The sequence below is a fragment of the Pristis pectinata genome, chromosome 10, assembly GCF_009764475.1.
Source record: "Pristis pectinata isolate sPriPec2 chromosome 10, sPriPec2.1.pri, whole genome shotgun sequence".
Taxonomy (NCBI): Eukaryota; Metazoa; Chordata; class Chondrichthyes; order Rhinopristiformes; family Pristidae; genus Pristis; species Pristis pectinata.
Genome location: NC_067414.1, coordinates 88,994,236 through 89,014,873, shown reverse-complemented (window position 1 = coordinate 89,014,873; position 20,638 = coordinate 88,994,236). Strand labels below are relative to the sequence as shown.

Below are 20,638 nucleotides of genomic sequence, written 5' to 3'. Positions count from 1 at the left end.
CTACGACTCCCAGAATGCGGCAAACAAGGGCTGGATTCTCAGAGGGAGGGCGGGAGGTTTTGTTCAGACTTTCAGAGATGTTGTAACTGCAGCTTGTGGAGATTTCATTTGTCGCCTCGTATGGGGCTTGTGCAAAGGATTTCCAGCCGACACGACGCAAATGCAACTTGTTCCTGAGGAGCATGTTTGCAGGAATTGGTTCTGGCACCATTGCTAAAGTTGTCAGCCCTGCAAAGGATGTCCTGACGTGAGGAAAAGTATTGAAAACATGTTTTTAGTCAGGTCCGTAACAGAAGACTCCTATTCCATGCTGTGGCTGCCGGGATTCCTGATACACTGGGGGTCTGTGCTGTGACTGCTGTCGTGGACTGTGTGCTTTATGGTGCTGCAGTGTGCTGTGGCGGTGTGGTATGTGCTTTAATGCAAAGAAGGATGGGAGGTGATCATAAAGGGTCAGTTTTTTTTAAAAAAACTGTTCCCTGTGGCAGAAATGTTGAGAACCAAAGGACTAAAAGTATTGGTTTAAAAAGTGGGTTGGACGAGGGAAGTGTGAAATGAGGAAAAAGATTTTCTACACAATGAGTAGTCATGATTTGGAATTCAAGATTCGATAAGTCTGGGAACTAACTAGCAGCCCTGGAGCTGTTAGTACCTAGTGGGTTTGCAATTTAGGAATGAATTGGAGACACAAGAGATTATGCAGATGTTGGAATCTGGAGCAATGTACACAACATGCTGGAGGAACTGGTGAAGGGTCGCGACCCGAGACGTCGACTGTTTACTTCCCTCCATAGACACTGCCTGACCTGCTGAGTCCCTCCAGCATTTTGGGTATGTTGCTTAGGAATGAATTGCTCTTCCAGAGAGCTGGCAAAAGCTCAGTGCTGAAACGATAGAATCATATGATTTTGTGACCTCGTTAAATGTTGTTCTGCCTATCCATTTACCAAATCAGGATTTCAGGCCAACTAGAGTCAGACCAACCCACAGCTTATTTATACAAGGTAGATGAATGAACAATAAATACACCAATAATACAAAATACATTTGTCTTCACTCTTCCATATTCCCCCTTTTCTATAAATATAAGCTTTAAAGGCGAGATTTGGAACATTTTAATTAAGCTCAATGCGTTTAGACAGTTGAAATGCTAAGTAAAATCCCAAAGTTCTGGAAATATACAGTAGGTCAGGCAGCATCTGAGGAGGGAAATGGACAGTGGACAATTCGGCTCGAGACCCTTCATCTGGACTGATGAAGTCTCTCGATCCATTTCCCTCCACAGATGCTGCCTGACCTGTTGAGTTCCTCCAGCGTTTTGTGTGTTGCTCCAGATTCCAGCATCTGGGGTCTCTTGTGTCTCCAGCGTCTATGGGGAGACACATCTTTCAAGTCCATGACCGTCCGTCAGCCTGAAATGTTAACTCTTTCCTCTGATTAAAGGTCATCGACCAGAAATATTATCTCTGTTTCTCTTGCTACTGATTCTGCCTGATATCCTGAATATTCCCAGGATATTTTAATTTTAGAATCATGGCATATCGCTTTTAGATCATAAAAAATCTTAACTCTTTCCACAGATTACTGACTTGGTAACTGGAGACAACAACAATTCCCAGTAATTCTGTACTGCTTTTAATGTAGTAACATTTGCGGAGGCGTTCCGCTTTGTTTCAGTGGTAATTGTAGTTTCGCACGTTGTTGCGTTGTCAGGCAAAAACCGGCACCGAACAACTAATTTAACATCAGAAAAAGAGCAAAGAGATAACTATTAGCAGAAGAATGTTGATATAGATTTAGCATGCGTACGTTTCTTTTAAGAAACAAAATAAGAGCAGATGAAAAGGGCAAGGCAGTGGGATTAGGTAATTTGGTCTTTTAAAGAAGTCGAGGTACAATGGACTAAATAGTTCTTATGCTGTGTGGAAAAGTTATGTTTCTTACATCTAAATCTTTATCAAGACACAATAGTAAAAGCAGAAAAGGCAATTCATTCGGAATTGCAGCCTTGCTTTGCGATGAGCAACTCCACTTATGTTCTTGATTTGTTCTTGCGGTAACATCGGGAAGCTTATTTAGATATCAACCTTTTTTTGGGAGCAAAAATATTTAGGCTGATTTTTTTTGTAAGACTTACGTAGTGCGTATATGGCCGATTCCTAGTTGGTTCGGAGAGTGGTAGTGGGATGCCTTAGTTTACATTATTAGATACTTTACTTATGTCTGGATATGTACGTAGAATTCCGACAAAAGGCCATATAGAGCTGAAACGTTAACTCCATTTCTCCCTCCACCGATGCTGACTGGCCGGCTGACAAATTCCAGCATCTTCTGTTTTGTTTTGTTTCAGGTTTCCAACATCTGCATTTTTAGGCCTTTCGTGCAGTAGCGGTGGGCACGTAGCTGATCCGGTGAGTTTCTAATTAATGATAGCCCCAGTGATGGTGAGGGACTGCAGTTTAATTGGCACCACACTTATCCTTGGGTGTAATTGAAGACTCACTCCTCAGACAACCATGTAGGTTGAACACTCCAGAGCGCTACGAAAGAAGTGCTGTGCTGTAGTGTCTTTTGGATCAGAAATTAGATTTCTCTACAGGACATAAAATATCCCATTGCACCATTTTAAGTGGAGAGAGAACAGTGTTAACGTTTCACGTCGACGACTTCCATAAGATCCCCTTCATTCTGAAGTATTTTGCTTTCAGAGAAAATATCTTGCGGTTCAAGCATTAACATAACTTTTTATCATTCATTAGTCAGTTCCATTTTTGATTATGAGATTAATTGGTTTTGTTTTCTGGTAGTCGGCGAGTGTCCCTCTGTGCTGCATTCTATGTGCTGTTAGAAGTGTCTACCTGATTAGTCTGGGTGATGGAAATAAACACGGTAAATACTTGAAATTCAAAATCATAGACAAACAACAGGCTCCCGTTTTAAAATAGAACCGAAAGATGCTGGGGAAACCATCTATGGAGAGAGGAACAGAGTTGGCACTTCAAGTGGAGAACCTTTTATACTGCTTTTTAAAAAAAATGCAACAGTAATTGCATGGACTGCCAGTACTGTCTAAATAACCTTTCATGTCCTGCAGTAATAGACCTGCTCTGTCCCAGCCCATTGCAGCCGACGCTGCGGCACCCTGGCTCCTGACGGCTTCTCATCACCATTCAGAACGCAGCCCGGAGCTGACCGGCAAGGTGATTGGCTGTTGCTAGGAGATGCGAACGCGGTGTTACTGCGCGGTTTCACCCAGAGATCCGGCTTCAGATACACCTCACTGAAAAGCCTATACCTTCATGTTGCCTCATTCCCAAAATTATGGAGTATTCCGGAGCAGGTGGAGGGCAGCTGGGAGAAATGCAGCAGACTGCTCAATGTACTTGCCTTGCAGGGCTAAAAGTAATTCACCGGTGCAGTGGTATTGCTAGCATTCACAATTTAACCTATTTGTACATTGTACACCTTCTTAACAGTACTTTCACCTCCGTTACCATCCCTTGCAGAATTTGTAACTCATTTATAAGTGCCCAACCAGTTATCAAATCCAATGCTAATTATTGCTTGAATCCATTGAAAAATATCACGATATATTGTGGCAGATTTTTAATTTGAAATTTATATTAATTAAGACCGTTGATGAGCAAATTCCGCAGGTATTATTCAAGGTTATAGGAGAAATTAGTGGCGGGATGGAAACGCTCTGATGAGCAGGCATAAGCTCTATTGGCCTCTTCTATGTCGTAAATATTGGTAATTGGTTTATTATTGTCACATGTAGCGAGATACAGTGAAAAGCTTTTGTTTGCATTGCCATCCAGACAGATCATTCCATATAGGTGGTGAAGGGTCATTGACCTAAATGGTTAACACCATTTCTCATTCCACAGGTCCCCGGTTCACCAAAGTGCTTGAGGGGAGATACTGACACCTAAAATAGAAACAGAAAATGGTTAAAATATTCAGCAGCTCACGTTGCATCTGAGAAGAGAAACAGTACATGAAGGTAGTAGAAATGGGGGAAATAATGCAGAATATAGTGTTACAGTTACAGAGAAAGTGCATAAACTATGGTGGAAATCTAGAATTCGCATCTCCACGTTGAAGTGAATTCTTCACCAATTAAAACCTGAGGCATAATCTGCTATGATTTACTCGAAGGACAGGACAGGCTCAAAGAACGGAATGGAAAACGCTGTTCCAGTGTACAGTTCTTCACTGTCAAGTGACTTTGAACACAAAATGCCACCTCCATTTGCTCACTAGATGTCCCTATGACCCAAAGAAAGGGGTAATATATAGAGGATTATTTTGATTTTCTCTTTGATCTTACCAACAAGTTAGAGTTATACACTAATTAAGAGGTGAACACACAGAAACTGGTCCTTCGGCCCACCATGTCCATGCCAACCTTTTTTCCTATCTGTACTAATCCCATTTACCCACATTAGGGCTGTATCTTTCAATGCCTTGCCTTTTCAACTTTCTGTCTGGGGCAGAAGATAGAAAAGCCTGAGAGCACATACCACCAGGCTCAAGGACAGCTTCTATCGCGCTGTTATCGGACTCTTGAATGGACCTCTTGTACACTAAATGGTTAACTCTTGATCTACCTTGCTGTGGCCCTTGCACCTTATTTGTCTACCTGCACTGCACTTTCTCTGTAACTGTAACACTATATGTTGCATTCTGTTTTCCTTTTTACTACCTCAATGTACTTATGTATGGAATGATATGTCTGAATAGCACACAAACAAAAATGTTGTTCACTGTATCTCAGTAAATGTGACAATAATAAACCAATACCTGACTGTATCTGATCTCACCACTTTAGTTTCTGGTGAAGGGTCATTGACCTAAATGGTTAACTCCATTTCTCATTCAACAGGTCCCCGGTTCACCAAAGTGCTCGAGGGAAGAGATACTGACACCTAAAATAGAAACAGAAAATGGTTAAAATATTCTGCAGGTCACGTTGCATCTGTGAGAAGAGGGACAGAGAAGAAGACCCTCAGAACTGAGAAGGAGACAAAAGAAGCTTATAACACTGCAGGGAGGATGGGGGGGGGGGGGTTGTCTCATAGGGTGACCATAGGGACAAGGTTATCTGGTCGATGAATAAATGGAAGCAGTCAGAGAGTGAGAACACAGACAAAAAGAATTTGAATTGGTTTATTATTACCTGCACATGTTCTCCACTTCCAGAGAGGAAAAAACACACACACACAAGCTGAGCCAATATCATAGGTGAACGACAGATACAGACAGAGAAATTGTTACCTAACATTGTAGAATTCAATATTAAGTCCAGAAGGCTGCAATGTGCCCAGACAGAAGATGGAGTGCTGTTCCTCAAGCTTGCGGTGGGCCCCACTGTGACAGTACAGGAGGCACAGACCAATAGGTCAGAGTGAGATGGGGAATTAAAGAGCCAGGCAACAGAAGCTCAGGGTCACCCAAGTTTACTGAACACAGGTTTTCCACAAAGTGGTCTCCCAGTCAGTGGTTTCTCCAACGCAGAGGAGACCACATGGTGAACACTGAATGCAGTGCACAATAGACTGGAAGAAGTGCAAGTGAATTGCTGGAAAGCCTGTTCGGGTCCCTGGATGGTGGGAAGTGAAGAGGTGAAAGGACAGGTGTTGCATCGCCTGTGGTTGCAAGGGAAAGTGGTGTAAGAGAGAGAAAAACTGAGTTAGTGTTGAATACCAGAGGGGCCAGTACACTCAAGAGCCAGCCAGTCTTTGAGAAAAATATTTAAATAAAATAGCAAACGTAACCAATGTAAGAGTAACAAACATTTTATTTACACTTATTTTTTAAAATTTATATTTGCACTGATTAATGTACATTTTTTGTGATGTCGCTATATTCCTACATCAGGTGAGGGCTTGTATTTCAAGGACTTCAAATTAGGCTGGTGTGCTTTAAATGGCAGGGCTGGGTTTTAGTCCCAGTCCATTAACAGTGACACCCGATGTGATTCATTGGCCAAATCCCCTTCTATGTATAATTTATGTCCATTTAAGTTTACGTTAACTTATGTTTGTCCTCATCTTGTAATGTACTGTGCTGGCATTTATACCCTGTGTGTGTATGGCTATGACAACAATAAACTTGAACTAGCCAAACAGAAGCATTGAGAGTAAGGGTATTGACTGTAATGCAGAACTTGCCAATAATGGAATGTATTAAATGAACCAACAGGCCGAACAGTTAAAGGATACTGCTTCATACCTAGTGAGCTACATTACCAGCCAGAAGATATGTGCTCTCCAACATTTGACAAGGTAAGCAGCAGCTGCTAACAGTGTAAGCCATGGCAACGAATCAGGATCAATGGGAAGTGGCTATTTGCAGTTCCCCAATGATATGCTCAAATTGTACTTTATCTGTTGTAGTAAAAACCCAACCCTATGACTATGTGTGAGTGAAAATTACATGCCCACCGTCCAGAATTTGTGCTTCTAGGCAGTGCTCCTTTCCTACTAATGAACACTTTTAACCCATTTGGCGAAACATGCTTTTAAACCCAATAGATTCCTTGGTGAAGCTGCACTTCATGCTGGGACATTTGGTGAGAATGCTCTTCATAATGGCCTCTTCTGTTTTTTTTCATGTGGAATCATATTGGAGACTGATTCCAAATCTGCATCAGTTTGAGGAGGTAAAAGTCCTCATGTTAAAGGCAGACGTCTTGATCTCCAAACACCCTTTTCCTCAGATGTGCTGGTGGCACTGAGGGCAATGGTAACTTTCATCTTTGATGCCTGCCTTCATGGAAGGGTAGCTCCCAAGATACTGGAGGTGCTCCACTTCGTCCAGGGTCCCAGCATAAACATTTGTTGTCTGAAGGTAGCGTTGTACAGTGGGGGGCAGATTGGTAGATGGCCTTTGTCTTTGTAGGCATTGAGTGTAAGGCAGGGGCAGGACAGGGAGCGAGGAGGAACGAAGCCTGATAGGTAAACTGCATTTATTTAAATGCAAGAAGCCTGACAGGTAAGGCAGATGAACTCAAGAGCATGGATTGCCACATAGGATTGTGATATTATTAGCTATTACAGAAACATGGTTGAAGGATGGGCAGCTTAATGTTCCGGGGTACAGATGCTACAGGCGTGACAGAGGTGGAGGTAAGAGACATGGGGGAGCTGCAATATTGATTAGGGAGAACATCACAGCATTACTTAGAGAGGAAATTCCTGGGGGAACATCCAGTGAGGCTATATGGGTAGAACTTAAGAAAGGGGTGATCATTTTGATGGGATTATACTATAAGGCACCCAATAATCAGCAGGAGTTAGAGGAGCAAATATGTAGGGAGGTCACAGATAGGTTGTAGCAGTAATAGGGTTCTAATAGGTGATTTTAACTTCCCTGATATTGACTGGGACTGTCATAGTACTAAGGGCTTGGATAGGACAGAATTTGTTGTGTCCAGGAACATTTTCTGAAGCAATATATAGGTGGCCCTACTAGATGAGGGGCAACACCCAACCTGCTCTTAGGTAATGAGGATGGGCAAATGGCTGATGTGTCAGTGGGAGAGCACTTTGGGACCAGTGACCATATTTCTATTAGTTTCAGGATAGTTATGGAAAAAGGTAAGGCTTGTCCACAAGTTAAAATCCTAACTCTGGGCAAGTCCAATTTTGATGGGATCAGACAGAAACTTGCATAGGATGATTGGAAGAGGTTGTTGGCAGGTAAAGTGATCAGCTGCTCATTTTCTTTCCATAACTCTGTCCCATGAGTCCCGGTGGCTGACTGTAGCCAACGAGAGCAAGTTTAGTAGTCAGGATAGCCAGAAACACAGTAAAGGGAAAGACCACTAGTTTAAACTGCACATATTTCAATGCAGGAGGCCTAACAGGTAGGGCGGATGAACTCAGGGCATGGATTGGCTCTGGGAACTGGGATATTATTGCCATAGCAGAAAGGTGGCTCAGAGAAGAGCAGGACTGGCAGCTCAATGTTCCAGAATATAGATACTACAGGTGTGACAGAGGTACAGGTAAGAGAGGAGGGGGTGTTCCCTTTTTGATGAGGGAGGGAGGACATAGCAAGTGTTTTGAGAAAATATTCCTGGGGGATCGTCCAGTGAGGCCATATGGGTAGAAGTCAGAAAGAAGAAAGGGGTGGTCACTTTGATGGGACTGTGTCCGTCCATCTGTTGGTCAACGGGAATTAGAGGAGCAGATATGTAGAGAGATTGCAGATAGTGTTAAGAGTAATAGGGTAGTATTAGTGGGAGATTTTAACTTCCCTAATATTGACTGAGCCACCCATAGCGCAAAGAGCTTGGACAGGGTGGAATTTGTGAAATGTGTCCAAGAAATTTTCCTCAGTCAAGATTGGACTGGTCCACAGGTCAAGGTCCTAAACTGGGTCAGGGCCAATTTTTAAGGCATTATGTGGGATCTTGCAGAGGTCAATTGGGTGAGACCATTTGCTGGTAAAGGGACAACTGGCAAGTGAGAAGCTTTTAAAAGTGTGATATCAAGAGTCCAGGGGCAGCATATCCCTGCTAGGGTGAAGGGCAAGGCTGGCAAGTTTAGGGAATCCTGGTTGATGAGAGATGTTTAGGCAGTTGGGAACAAGTGAATACCTCAATAACTATAGGTGTAGAAGTACACTTAAGTGCATTAAGGTGGATAAATCCCCAGATGGTGCATCCTGGGGATTTATCCACTGGTGCATCCTCGGACCTTGTGGGAAGCCAGGGAAGAAATTGCAGAGGCCCTTGTAGAGATATTTGCTTCACCTTTTACCAGAGGTGAAGTTCTGGAAGACCAGAGGGTAGCTAATGTACTGTTAAGGGCAGCAAAGACAAGCCAGAGAACTACACGCCAGTCAGTTTGACATCAGCGTTGTTAAGTAACTGGAGGGGATTCTAAGGGATAGGATTTATCAGCATTTGGCCAGACAAGGTTTAATTGCATCCAACAAATCTCAAAAGAGTTTTTCAAAGAGGTAACCAAGAGGATGGATGAGGGTAGGGCAGCAGACCTTGTCTATGTGGACTTTAGCAAGACCTTTGACAAGGTCCTGCATGGTAGGCTAGTCAGGAAGGTTAGATTGCATGGGATCTAGAGAGAGACAACTAATTGGATTCATAATTGGCTTTAGGAAGCAATGATGGTTGAAAGTAGTTTCTCAGACTGGAGGCCTGTCACTAGTGGTGTGCCACAGGTCAGTGCTGAGATGTGTTGTTCATTATTTATATTAATGATTTGGATGTACATGTACAAGGCATGGTAAGTTTGCCAATGGTACTAAAATAGGTGGCATCATAGACAGTGAAGGCGGTTATCAAAAATTACAGAGGGATCTTAATCAGGTAGGTTATGTGGGCTGATGATTAGCAAATGGCTTTCAATTCAGATAAGTGTGAAATGTTGCATTTTGGGAAGTCAAGCCAGGGTAGGACTTATACAGTGAAAGGTCAGGCCTTGGGTCATGCTGTGGAATAGTGGGACTGGACCTAGGAGTGCAGGTACATAGTTTGCTGAAAGCAGCATCACAGATAAACAGGGTGGTGAAGGTGACATTTGGCATGCTGGCCTTCATCAGTCAGGGCATTGAGTATAGGAGTTGGGACATTAGGTCACAGTTGTACAAGATGTAGTGAGACCACACTTGGGAGTATTGTGTATTTTTTTTTTGGTTCTAACAATACACCAACTTTGCTGGAATCAATTCTTGCACTACAAAAATAGTTAAGCACCAGCAAAATAGGACAGGAGGTGAAAAATATCGGTAGCCTGTTTCTGGCACACAAGATTTAATCCACTAAGTTTCTACTTAGAACAGTAAACTTTGTGCAGATCGATTGCCTACAACTATGTTAGACTATTACTTTTATTGAGAAAAGCCTAAGCCTCTAATAGGAAATACTGCCAGGAATTTAGGAATAGCTACATAAATTTGAAATGACTGTTGTCTAATTAAATCCTTGGTTTTTGAGCAGAGCAGGACTATAATCTTTTGTACCTTTTCTTGCATTCCGGCCCAAGTGATTGAATTCTCAACAAATGCACATTCCCTTGATAAGGATTACATTAGAGAAGCAGCACAAGTTAAAAGTACTATTAGATTAAAAGAGGTTTACAATATTCCCAAAAAATAATAATCCCAAGGACTTCGATTTAAAAGCAATAGTCAGTAATGAATTACTAACCAATTAAATGGAAATAAATTAGAAATAACTACAAAAAAGCTTTTGTAGTTACGTGTACACTTTGATTCATGTGGTTATGAAAAGTAAATGTGCGTTTTGAAAACTGCGTTTCCTTTGAAGCATGGTCCCCATGATCACTTTGCCCCAGGGAAAACAGCCTTCCCACCCTGAGACTACTATTATAATTCTCTTAGTAAATTGAACTCTTTTTATTACAGCTTAGCATTTAGGCACAGAGTTAAAATGACCAGGGCAACTTAAAATGTGCATCATTGCATAATTAAAAATCACAGATACAAAATATACGTTAAAAGGTTTTAATACATTTGTACAAAAAAAAACTTTTACATTAGGCTTTGTTTATAAAGCTCTCAGTAGCTCAATATGAAAATACGGTGTCATACATAACAACAAGTTCAGAAACTTATTAATGCACAATAATCCACCATTAGCTCCTTGTATTGCATGGATGAGTAGTTGTTCAAATTTCAGACTGATTCTAGACCAAACAAAAAAGTTCTCAATAAATGTTTTATAGATTGTGTACATTGATCTTCAGTAAATTATGACATGATTCAGGTTGATTTTCCAATTTAAAAACAGATGATCAGCTTTTACATTTGCTAAACAAAAATAAATTGAAATACTTAAGATGTACAGTGCAATATCTGAACAGTGTAACTGTTAATGGTTCCACACTTGATTGTGACAAAACTTCAAAGCAATTTAAAACAAAACTGCAGTGCGCGCATGACAGCATCAATAAACAATGAAACACAAATTGATTAGGATCTTGACTAAATATACCATCACCGGAGTGGTACTATTGAAACTGTACAATATAAAAGTGGCAGTCATTTTTCTCTTTTAAGATTAACTCTCAAAACAAAAAAAGTAATTACTTAAGGTACTAAAAACAATACACATTTTTTCAGTGTACTACTTCAATAATACATAATCACACAATACCCAAGCAGGAAATAACTTAGAACGCAAGAACTGTACAATAGGTTTTAAGCAATTTCAGTACACGGAAAAACAATTACTTCACCGGGAAGAAGTTTAAATGTGGTCACAGGTATATTCTCTCTATACATATATATATCATAAAAAATAATTCATTCAAAATGTAGTTCTTACGTACTCAGACCAAAAGAAAATTAGCACACAGTCTGGCATGTGCCACTGCATGCATTTCTTTGAACAGTTAAACAGACTGTACATAGTAAAAAAATAAATAAAACACTATCAACAAGCCAAATAAGTTAAAGAACCAGGACAAGCTACAATATACACACTGAACATCAGTCTTTCAAAAAATGGGTGCTAACAGAAGGGCGATGCTGTTGGATCAAAAGTCTTGAACATTTCTTTCAGTGGTTTTTTACCCTTTTTACTGTTTAACTCATCCTCCTCCACTTGGTTAGAAGGTCCAGAATGTTTAGTTTGTCTTGGGTCACTGTACTGTGGTCTAATTAGGCCAGCTAAAGCCTGGATTGGTAGGTTATGCACTGCAGGAGCAGAAGCAGTAGCTGCTTGGACAGCTCCAGTCTTTGACTGCGGCTTGTAAATGTCTGATTTCTCTGGACCGAGCTCGGTCATATCCTCCGCACTAGTATTTTCCTGTACCACTGAAGATTTATACATTGTTGATGAATCACACTGAATGGTTTCTGATTTTGTGGGATCTTTTGGTACATTAAGTTTTTTCACTTGCTCTCCTTCCTTAGAGGAATCAGCTTGTGTAGTTAAAACTGAAGTCACTAAACTTTGTGAAGTCTGGGTCCGTGGATCATAGAGACTAATGCCACTGAGCAGAGTGCTCGGCGATCCAATTCCTATGCCACCTGCAGATAGTTTGGGAGCATATGGAGGAAGTGTGGTCTGATCTATCTTAACAGTAACTTGTGATGAACCACCACTTGCTTTTGATAAGCGAGGATCTGCTCGTGTAATGTGGGACTCTCTTGTAGCAGTATCGGTGCTGTTGCTTTTCTGCAGTCTTGGATCTGATGACTTCTGTAATCGTGGGTCTAAAGGTCTTTCAGAAGCAGCTCTCGGGTCCACGTTCTTTTCTGTACTTTTTGTTGCGCTATTTTCTTTAGACCGCGCAGACAACCGTGGGTCAGCAATCTGACGAGAGTCACTTGTAATACTCAGAGCTCTATTCAGGCGTTGATTGGCTATTAGTGGAGGGAGAGGCAAATTTATTGAAGACACTGGATCTGGTTTTGGCAAAGGTAAGGGAAGGAGGTCTTCAGGTGTCCAAATGACAAGTTTTGCAAAGTTGGGTTTAGACAGAGTTATGTCCATCTTGATGTGGCTAAACTGCTTCAGCTGACAGCGTGGATCCCGCAAGGTCGCACCAGGTATAGTCTCCAAAGGTATTATAGCTGCTTTCTCCCTCAGTTCTCGTTCTGTATCTTCATCATCATCCAGCCCTTGCTGCTTGTTTGATATAGGATGAGACTCATGTTTAGGACTCTCACTGACAGAGAGGCCTATACTGGCACTCTCATGTACTTTCATCTTTCTGGGATCTCTTGCTAATCTTGGATCAGCAGAGACTACTTCTGAAGACTTCTTGACTTCTCCAGCCGTACCCTGACGCAAGTCAGGTCTTGATCGAAGATCTGAATGTTTATTTTCAGAGGACTTTTCTTTCCCAAGTCTGGGGTCCATGTATATGTAAGATGCCTGCTCTGTTGTAGAATGTTGCTGGTTCTTCATAGTCTCACTTTGCTTCTTAAGTGTTTTCAATATTGATTTTACACTGCTACCATCCTCCTCTTCATCACTTGAATACCAATTTACAGTCTCATCTGAAACGATTTAGGAAAAGAAATTCTACTAGTAAACTTCAAATACTTATGATTAACCAACACCACCAAAAAAATATTCAAGTAGCAATTTGGACTAATTCTGCCACTTTTAGTCTATCATACACTAGAGAATGCTGCTCTATACACAGCCACAAGGAAGATCATGAAAAAGGCAACAGTTGCACACTCAGTTGTTGCACTTATGCATAAATGCTCGTCATGTCAATGGAATCAAAATGAATGAAAGGTTGCAGTACAGCAAGTTCAGATAGTGTGAAACCAGTTGCAGCTGAATGAGACATCACGGAATAAACACAGCTTCTTGCTGAAGTTGTTATTCGACAGCACGAAGCTAATGGTAACTGGGAGCTTAACCCAAGGGTTTGAAGTTTTTAGTAAAATGATGCAAAAGAAACTTGGATATTTTTCTACCTCTGGAGCCAAAAAATCCATATACATCATTCTGATGTGTAAAGACAAAAACAAAAGGTACTGAATATTGACGTTACCATTAGGATTTTCTGCTGTTTTCAAAATGATCCTAAACTGAATACAAAAATCACTTATCTAAATGATTCTACACAAGGACAAATTCATCCTTTTTAGAGTCAGAGTCATACAGCACAGAAATAGGCCCTTTGGATCAACTAAGGTGCCCATCCAAGCTAGTTCCATTTGCCAGTGTTTGGCCCATAACCATCTAAACTTTTCCTCTCAATGTACCTGTCCAACTGCCTGTTAAAAGTTATTATTGTAGAAGCTCCAGAAGGATTAAAACATTATGTATAATGTTAACGTTATTTATATTATAATCACTAAGTGCACACAAACACTACTTCTAGTTGTTATTCATGCCTTTGTAAAATTTCTGATTCAATTTTGCAACTTAATTGAAGTGGTGCTAGGCAGCAGCCACTGGGGGGCATTATGAAACATCTTCAAGTTTCATCTACTTGCATACTATCTTGCTTAAAATCTAAAACAAGAAACAGACCAACCGGTGTTCCCAACAGTTTATGCCATAGAAGCCTCCTCCCTGCAAGGTTTTCTATTCCTCTCTCCTTTGTATATATGAAGCATACTACTCATCTCAACTACTTTATATCAAAGCACCTTTCATATTTTAAGTAATAAAAAACACTGACTGGGAGATTTTTTTTGCCTAGAGGAAGAACCCTAGTCAAATAATTATAATTTTTCAGTTCTGCATCACCTTTGCAAATACTAGATGCTCCAAATAATGGAATGAAGGTTCTCTGCTATTTATGGCTGAAATGTTGAAACAAATATTTTGCATTTGGCCTTCACAATTGTGGGAACAGAGGGTGATGAACAAAATATATGGATTTTTTTTTAAAGTAGTAACAGAGAAATTACTGGGACTAGAAGTTAACAAATAGTCTACATCCCAGTGTTCCGAGAGTGTGGAGATACCGGATCTACTCTTAATCTCAGGTTCTGGAACAGACCTAATATATTGGAAGGTAACAAATGCAACACTGATATTTAATAAGAGGAGAGTGAACACAAGAACAAAAGGCCAAGATTGATCAGGAAAGCTCCAGAATACTTTAAAAAAATTATGCAAAATCAATATGGTTTTTAAAAAAGGAAAATAAGAGTCAGAGATACAATAGGGAAATTGGCCTTTCAGCCCTCCAACTCCGCAACGATCAGCGAGTACTCATTTACCCTAAACCATTTTATTTTCCCCACATTCCCACCAACTCTCCCCAGATTCTACCACTTACCTAACACACTATGTGCAATTTAGTAGCCAATTAACCTATCAACCCACACACTTGTGCAATATACGCACACAATCACAGGGAGAATGTGCAAACTCTCACAGACAGCACTAGGGGGTCAGGAATGAACTCTGGTTACTGGAGCTGAGGCAGCAGCTCCACTAGCTGTGCCTCTGTGGCACCCACCAGAATGTTTTATCAATATTTTGTTAGAATGTTGTAATTAGTAGAGTAGACAGAGGAGGATCAGTTAGTATTAATGAGGTGCCCCACAGAACATTATTTCACAAATCAAGAGTCCACGGGGTTAGAAGATATTAGCATGTATAAAGGATATATAAAGCATATATAAAGGACAGACAGTTGTAGAATCCACAGATAATTTTCAGGTTGGCAAGCTTTTAGTCCTGTGTGGTTATAAAGATCAACTACCTACAATGAAGCAATATTGTAAAGTACCAACTATCTTCCTGACACAAAGCTGGCAAACCATGAGGATGACACAATACAGACATGTTAAGCAAGTTGGGGAGAAAAAATAGCAGATTAAGTGTGTGTGGGGGGAGGATAATTAAATGGTGAGATATTATTAAATCTATTCTGAGAGAGATCTGGGTGTGTTTGTGCATGAAGTAGAGAAGGAGTTAAACCAATGAATACACTAGCTTTTATTCCAAGGCACTGTTTCTCTTTTATATAAATAAATACAAGCTTTGAAGTAGCACCTTCCACCACCTTAGGATATTCTGACATGCCTTACAGTCAATGTAATTGGGATTGAGATATGGTTGTAATGTAGGAAACAGTGCAATGTAATAATGAACCTGTGTGTATTAGCTGAGTATTAACAGCCAAGCCAATGAAGATAACTGCTTGTCTTCTGTGCAATAGTACCTTGAGATCTTGGTATCACGTTGCATCCAAAAGTTAGCACTTCTGACAATGCAGGCCATTTTCAATACCACGCTGCAATGTCTATCTAGATTTTTGTGCCATGGTTCCCAGGACTTGAAACAACTACTAGCAATTCAGAAGTGAGAATAGCACTCATTGTGTCAGAGCTAATAAGCATTGGTTTTAATGGTACAGGTCTTTTGAAAGACTGCACCTGGAGAAACATGCACACATATGGTCTCCTTACCCAAGGTAGGTGATGGTGAAACAAATAACTTCACAGAAACGTGGTGATTAACTTATGATGAGAGATTGAGGATAAACCTATATTCTTTACCATTCAGAAAAACGAGAGGCTCAGTGAAACAAGTGACAATGTGCTAAAGGCTGAGGTCATTTCCCCTGGTCTGAGATTCCAGAATGAGGGCCATAAAGGGTACACCATTTAGGACAAATGAGAAGAAATTCCATCACTCAGAGGGTTGTGAATCTTTGAAACTCTGATAATGGGTTGGAGGGTGCCACTCAGTCGTTCAAGGCAGAGATGCATGTTAATAAAAATAAAAAAAAGCTCCTTGGATAAAACTTTTGTTTAATTCGTTCACAGGATGTAGATGTTGCTGGCAAGGCCAGCATTTATTGTCCATCCATAAAAGGCCACTTAACTAAGTTTCTTGCTGGGTCATTTCAGTGGATAGACAATGATAGACAGTTAGATAGGTCTGGACTTGCAGAGGCCAGGCTGGGTAGATGCAAATTTTCTTCCCTTAAATATTCAGTAAATCAGAATAAGACTCATGTTAACAGCATCTTTTAAGACTAACCTTCATCTCTGCTCTGTAGCAACTGTGACTGTTTATTGTCAGACCCTCCCTCTTCCTGCTGCTTCTGCTTAATTCTGAGAAACAGAGCTTTTTGTTTGGCTGGGAGGAAGTCTGGAACATTTACAGTAGGCTTACGACCTGTTGAACTGCTGGCATCTGATTCAGTGTCACTTTCTCTTGAATCATCTGTGCCCAAGAAAGACTGATGATCTCTCTGCTCAGATGCTGAATTTGATACTCCATCTGCATATTTTAAAAACAAAACAAAGCTTTCTTCGTAAGTCAGTAAGACATTGCCAGTGGATCTCTATCTAGCTTCATTTATATTTTTCTTATACAATCATATTTTGCGGTTAAATTTTGCAGCACCGTTAAATTGCTCAGATTAATCTCTACTTTACATCTTCCTGTACCAGGAATCAATTACCATGCCTTAATACAATGCAAGATTAATAGTTAAATTGCTTGCCTACATACTTAGTTACAAGGCAGTGAAGGAACATAATTCAAAACCAGGATCACTTCTTCAATACAGTGGCATAGGACACCCTCACAATGCTGAATTAGGAACAAACAAAATCAGCTTAAACCTTTCAGCCTTGTGGGAAGATGCTGTATCAAATTGCAAAGATTATATAGCAGAAAAACAGACTACTCAGCAACAACATCCTTGTTCATGCTCCACCTGAACTTGCTCTCACCATTAACCCTCTCAGCATTACCTTTCATTCCTTTTCTCCTCACGACACAGCAGTTTCAAACAAAAATGAATCACATTAAATTCTAGTTGTTTGAAACTTTTGCTAGAGCAACTATTCCAGTGGGAAACTTTGTTCCAACTGTAATGGAATCCCTGTATTTAGTCGAAGGCAAATTAAACAAAAATATGGATTTTGCTATCCCAACATTATCTGAAAAAAGGCTTTACATAGCACCTTCAAATCTTCAATTAAGAAACAAATTATGCCATACCTCCCATGTGGTTTTCTTGCTCTAAATTATGCACTGCTTGCTGCGAATAGTAAGAGCTATAGAAGTCCACTGGATTTTGGATTTGCTGGTATGGGATGTCTTGCTGGTATGCCATATCTTGTTGGTATGCCATGTCCTGCTGGTACGCAACTTCTTGCTGCATTTGCTGAGATCCATCAGACGGAAACTGTGGGTGAGTCTGACTTTGTGATGGTGGTGGTACCTGATGCTCCATGGGCATGTTCATCATAGGTCCCTGAAATCCCATCTGACCTGGAGCTCCATTTGGTCTTTGATTTATCGGTGGACCTGGAAATCCTGGTGGGGGAGGCAAACCTGGATGTCCTGGAGGGACTGGTGCTTCAGCTTGGTCCTGTAAAACTGGCTGTCCAGGTAAATTTGGTGGTACGATGGGCCCAGGCATACCTTGTGGAACTGACATATTATGTGGAGCTGCAGGGCAAGGAGGACCAAAACCACCTGGAGAGTCTGGAGGCCCATTGGGTCCTGGAGGCATCATGTTTTGATCAGGACCTGGACCTGATCCATACATCTGAGAGGGAGGTGGTTGGTCTTCATCAAATGGAGCGTGTGGGGGTGATGTGCTGTTATAAAACTGGGGCCTATAAGAAAATGATTGAACAATTAGAAAGTATTTTTCTCAGAAGCAAATAGTAATGACAATTTAAAATACTGCTGAATGTCCTCGTTACCACCCATTTCCACCAACACAGACTATTTTCTTACAATTTCATTCTTGTAAATGTCAATTAAATTTATAACAATTGCATCATAAATTTATTTTGTAAAAATTTTGTTTCAGCTCTCTCAGGGATAGCCTAGTCTTCCAAGCACTACCCCACTTAAGAAATTTACTGATAGTGATTAGTACATAATCAGAAGTTCAGACCCAAATAAAGAAATTCATTTTGCTGCAGTTCTAAAATAAATGCAAACTGGGTTAGTCAAGTTGTTTGATTCCTTAGTTTTAGAACTTTAAGTGGGAAAACAAGAAATTTACAAGGAAAAAAGTCAAATCATATCCAAAACTGATCATATCAAATTGTTCAACTAACAATTTAATCAGCAATGACGGCACTGCTCCTATTAAGATTAAATTAAAATTCTGATCCCTAGTGTCTTTTTAATCAGTTGTACATTGCACATTTGATAGATTTTATGGAATAAGATCTGGTGATGTCGGTCATTAATAGAATATAGAGAGCATTTTCTCGGTAAGGCATTGGTTGATAATTTTAAAAAAAGTTCCAACAAAGTAGTTGAGAGAAACAACTTTGATACTGCATCATGTAAAAATAGAATTAGCTCCAATATACTCCAAAATAACATGGAGAGTGATACATGTTCTTCCAGGGCTCCCTGCCACTTTGTTCCAAAATCCTTTTTTGTACCAAAACTAGTTCCAGCATAAATGCACCAAATCTTGGCAATAAGCTGGATAACATGCATACGTTGACTACTGGAATGAGGATATTTTTAACTCATGCAAATAAGTGTAAACAAATGAAAAAACTGTAAAGTTTTGTATAGCTCACCAAGAACTATCCAAATAAGAGTATATTTGCAGAACACATTAGCATATTCTAAACTCAATTTGCATTGAATGATGTAAACTCATGTATCCAATCACTGGCTTTTATTTCAACCGTACACACATTAAAATCAACATACCTCAGTCCCATTTTGTGAGCAAAGACATCCGTTGGTTGTACAACAATATCAAAGATGGAGGGGATCTTTCTCCCTGGTGAAGAGGGGGGTTGTGGCTGGTTGTTAGGTGGACCCATTGGCATTTGACCAGGAAAGTTTGGTGGCTGTGGAGGAGTTGGTAATAAACCAACACCGGGTGGTGGTTTTGGGAGAGGACTTATGCCTTGTTTCCTAAGCTCTTCTATTTCAAGTTTATCATCATCTTCATGATATACGTAGTCATAATCATATTCATAATTATCAAAGTCATTGGTATTGCTGTGGTCTTTGTTGTCATCGTAATTTACATTTTCATTGTTTAGCACCTGACACAATGGAATGAACATTAGTCATGCAAGCATGGGTTTAAAACATTGCAAGATTTACAAAAGCAAGCATACATTTCTAACATTGTTAAGTTTATCGACATTCTTCATCTAGGTTAGAAAAAATATCCCTTGAAATTAATTATTGTACCAGCAACAGAAAATTAGAATACTACTATCATTTGTTCCTGGATATGTAATGAACAAATCAGGGAAACATAAAATGGCCATTCCCTAGGAACAGTCAATGAATTAGCTTTCAACTTGTCCAAGATCAAGTTAAGGTATTATTGCAACTGAACCAGCAACTCAAATTTAATCTTAATTTTAGTTGAAACTTGTTTCTTCAGGAATACAGAATGATTCTTTCCACCCCACTCTTTTCTATCCTGTTTTGTGTTTAATCAGTTTGATAGTTCAAATACAGAAGCAATATAGTTGATCTAATACTCAATCATTCTAGAAAATCACTCATGTACCAGAGAAAATGGACAGCAAAAGAAATAGAAACTGTTTTGAAACTAGCTTTAGTATTGCTATTACTATTCTGATTAAGATCAGTTAAGTGAAATTGAGATCATCCTACTCTTTACCACTGAATAGCATATCAAATTGTGCATTTGCCCATAATAGCTACTGAAAGGGGAATTTGTGATGCATTGTGTTTTTAAATCAGATACATTAATTGACACACAAACCTTGTCTAACAGTTCCCTAGTTTCTTCAGTAAGTGGAGCATGTGAGAACTTGCAGTTATCACCTTGATAGCACTTTGCTCCTGTATGGTAGAACTTACATGGATATTCACGTACATTAAAATACATTAAGGAACATAAATGATAGTTAGAACTCAAGAAAATTAGAATTTTTTGAACTTGAAAGGTAAATTTGCCTAAGAATAAAAACCAAAATAAGCAATATCACAAAATAAGTTTACACAAATACGTTATTACATCTTGAAAGTATACAGTTGTAAAGAAAAATCTTAAGTATTTCATTTGTCTAGACGATTCCAAATACAATTACATTTGCTGAGAAACTGGATTTCAGAGCCAACATATCTTCAATTTCCAAAATGGAATGGAGAGGTATAGAAAAACACACAAATAAAACGTGAAGCACGTGGAATATGGTAATTGATATATTTCTTCATTCAGTTTCA

General features: G+C 39.8%; 1 protein-coding gene and 1 long non-coding RNA gene across 3 annotated transcripts in view; one reads left to right on the top strand and one right to left on the bottom strand.

The window, feature by feature from the left end:
- The first annotated feature begins 121 nt into the window (after positions 1-121).
- On the top strand, positions 122-5,022 carry LOC127575419 (uncharacterized). The gene is made up of 3 exons (XR_007957054.1): positions 122-282; positions 2,351-2,411; positions 4,889-5,022. It is a non-coding gene; the product is annotated as an uncharacterized LOC127575419 (long non-coding RNA).
- Positions 5,023-10,447: 5,425 nt separating this feature from the next.
- The window catches only part of LOC127575057 (zinc finger CCCH domain-containing protein 6), a 33,122-nt gene continuing 22,931 nt past the window's right edge, over positions 10,448-20,638 (bottom strand). For both annotated transcript variants that reach the window (XM_052024689.1, XM_052024690.1), the window contains exons 8-12: positions 20,175-20,284; positions 19,133-19,476; positions 17,441-18,063; positions 16,469-16,711; positions 10,448-13,002 (exon numbers count right to left, since the gene is read on the bottom strand). In XM_052024689.1, coding sequence (XP_051880649.1) covers positions 11,507-13,002; positions 16,469-16,711; positions 17,441-18,063; positions 19,133-19,476; positions 20,175-20,284 — 2,816 coding nt within the window. In that variant the 3' untranslated portion in view covers positions 10,448-11,506. The remainder of the gene's footprint in view (positions 13,003-16,468; positions 16,712-17,440; positions 18,064-19,132; positions 19,477-20,174; positions 20,285-20,638) is intronic.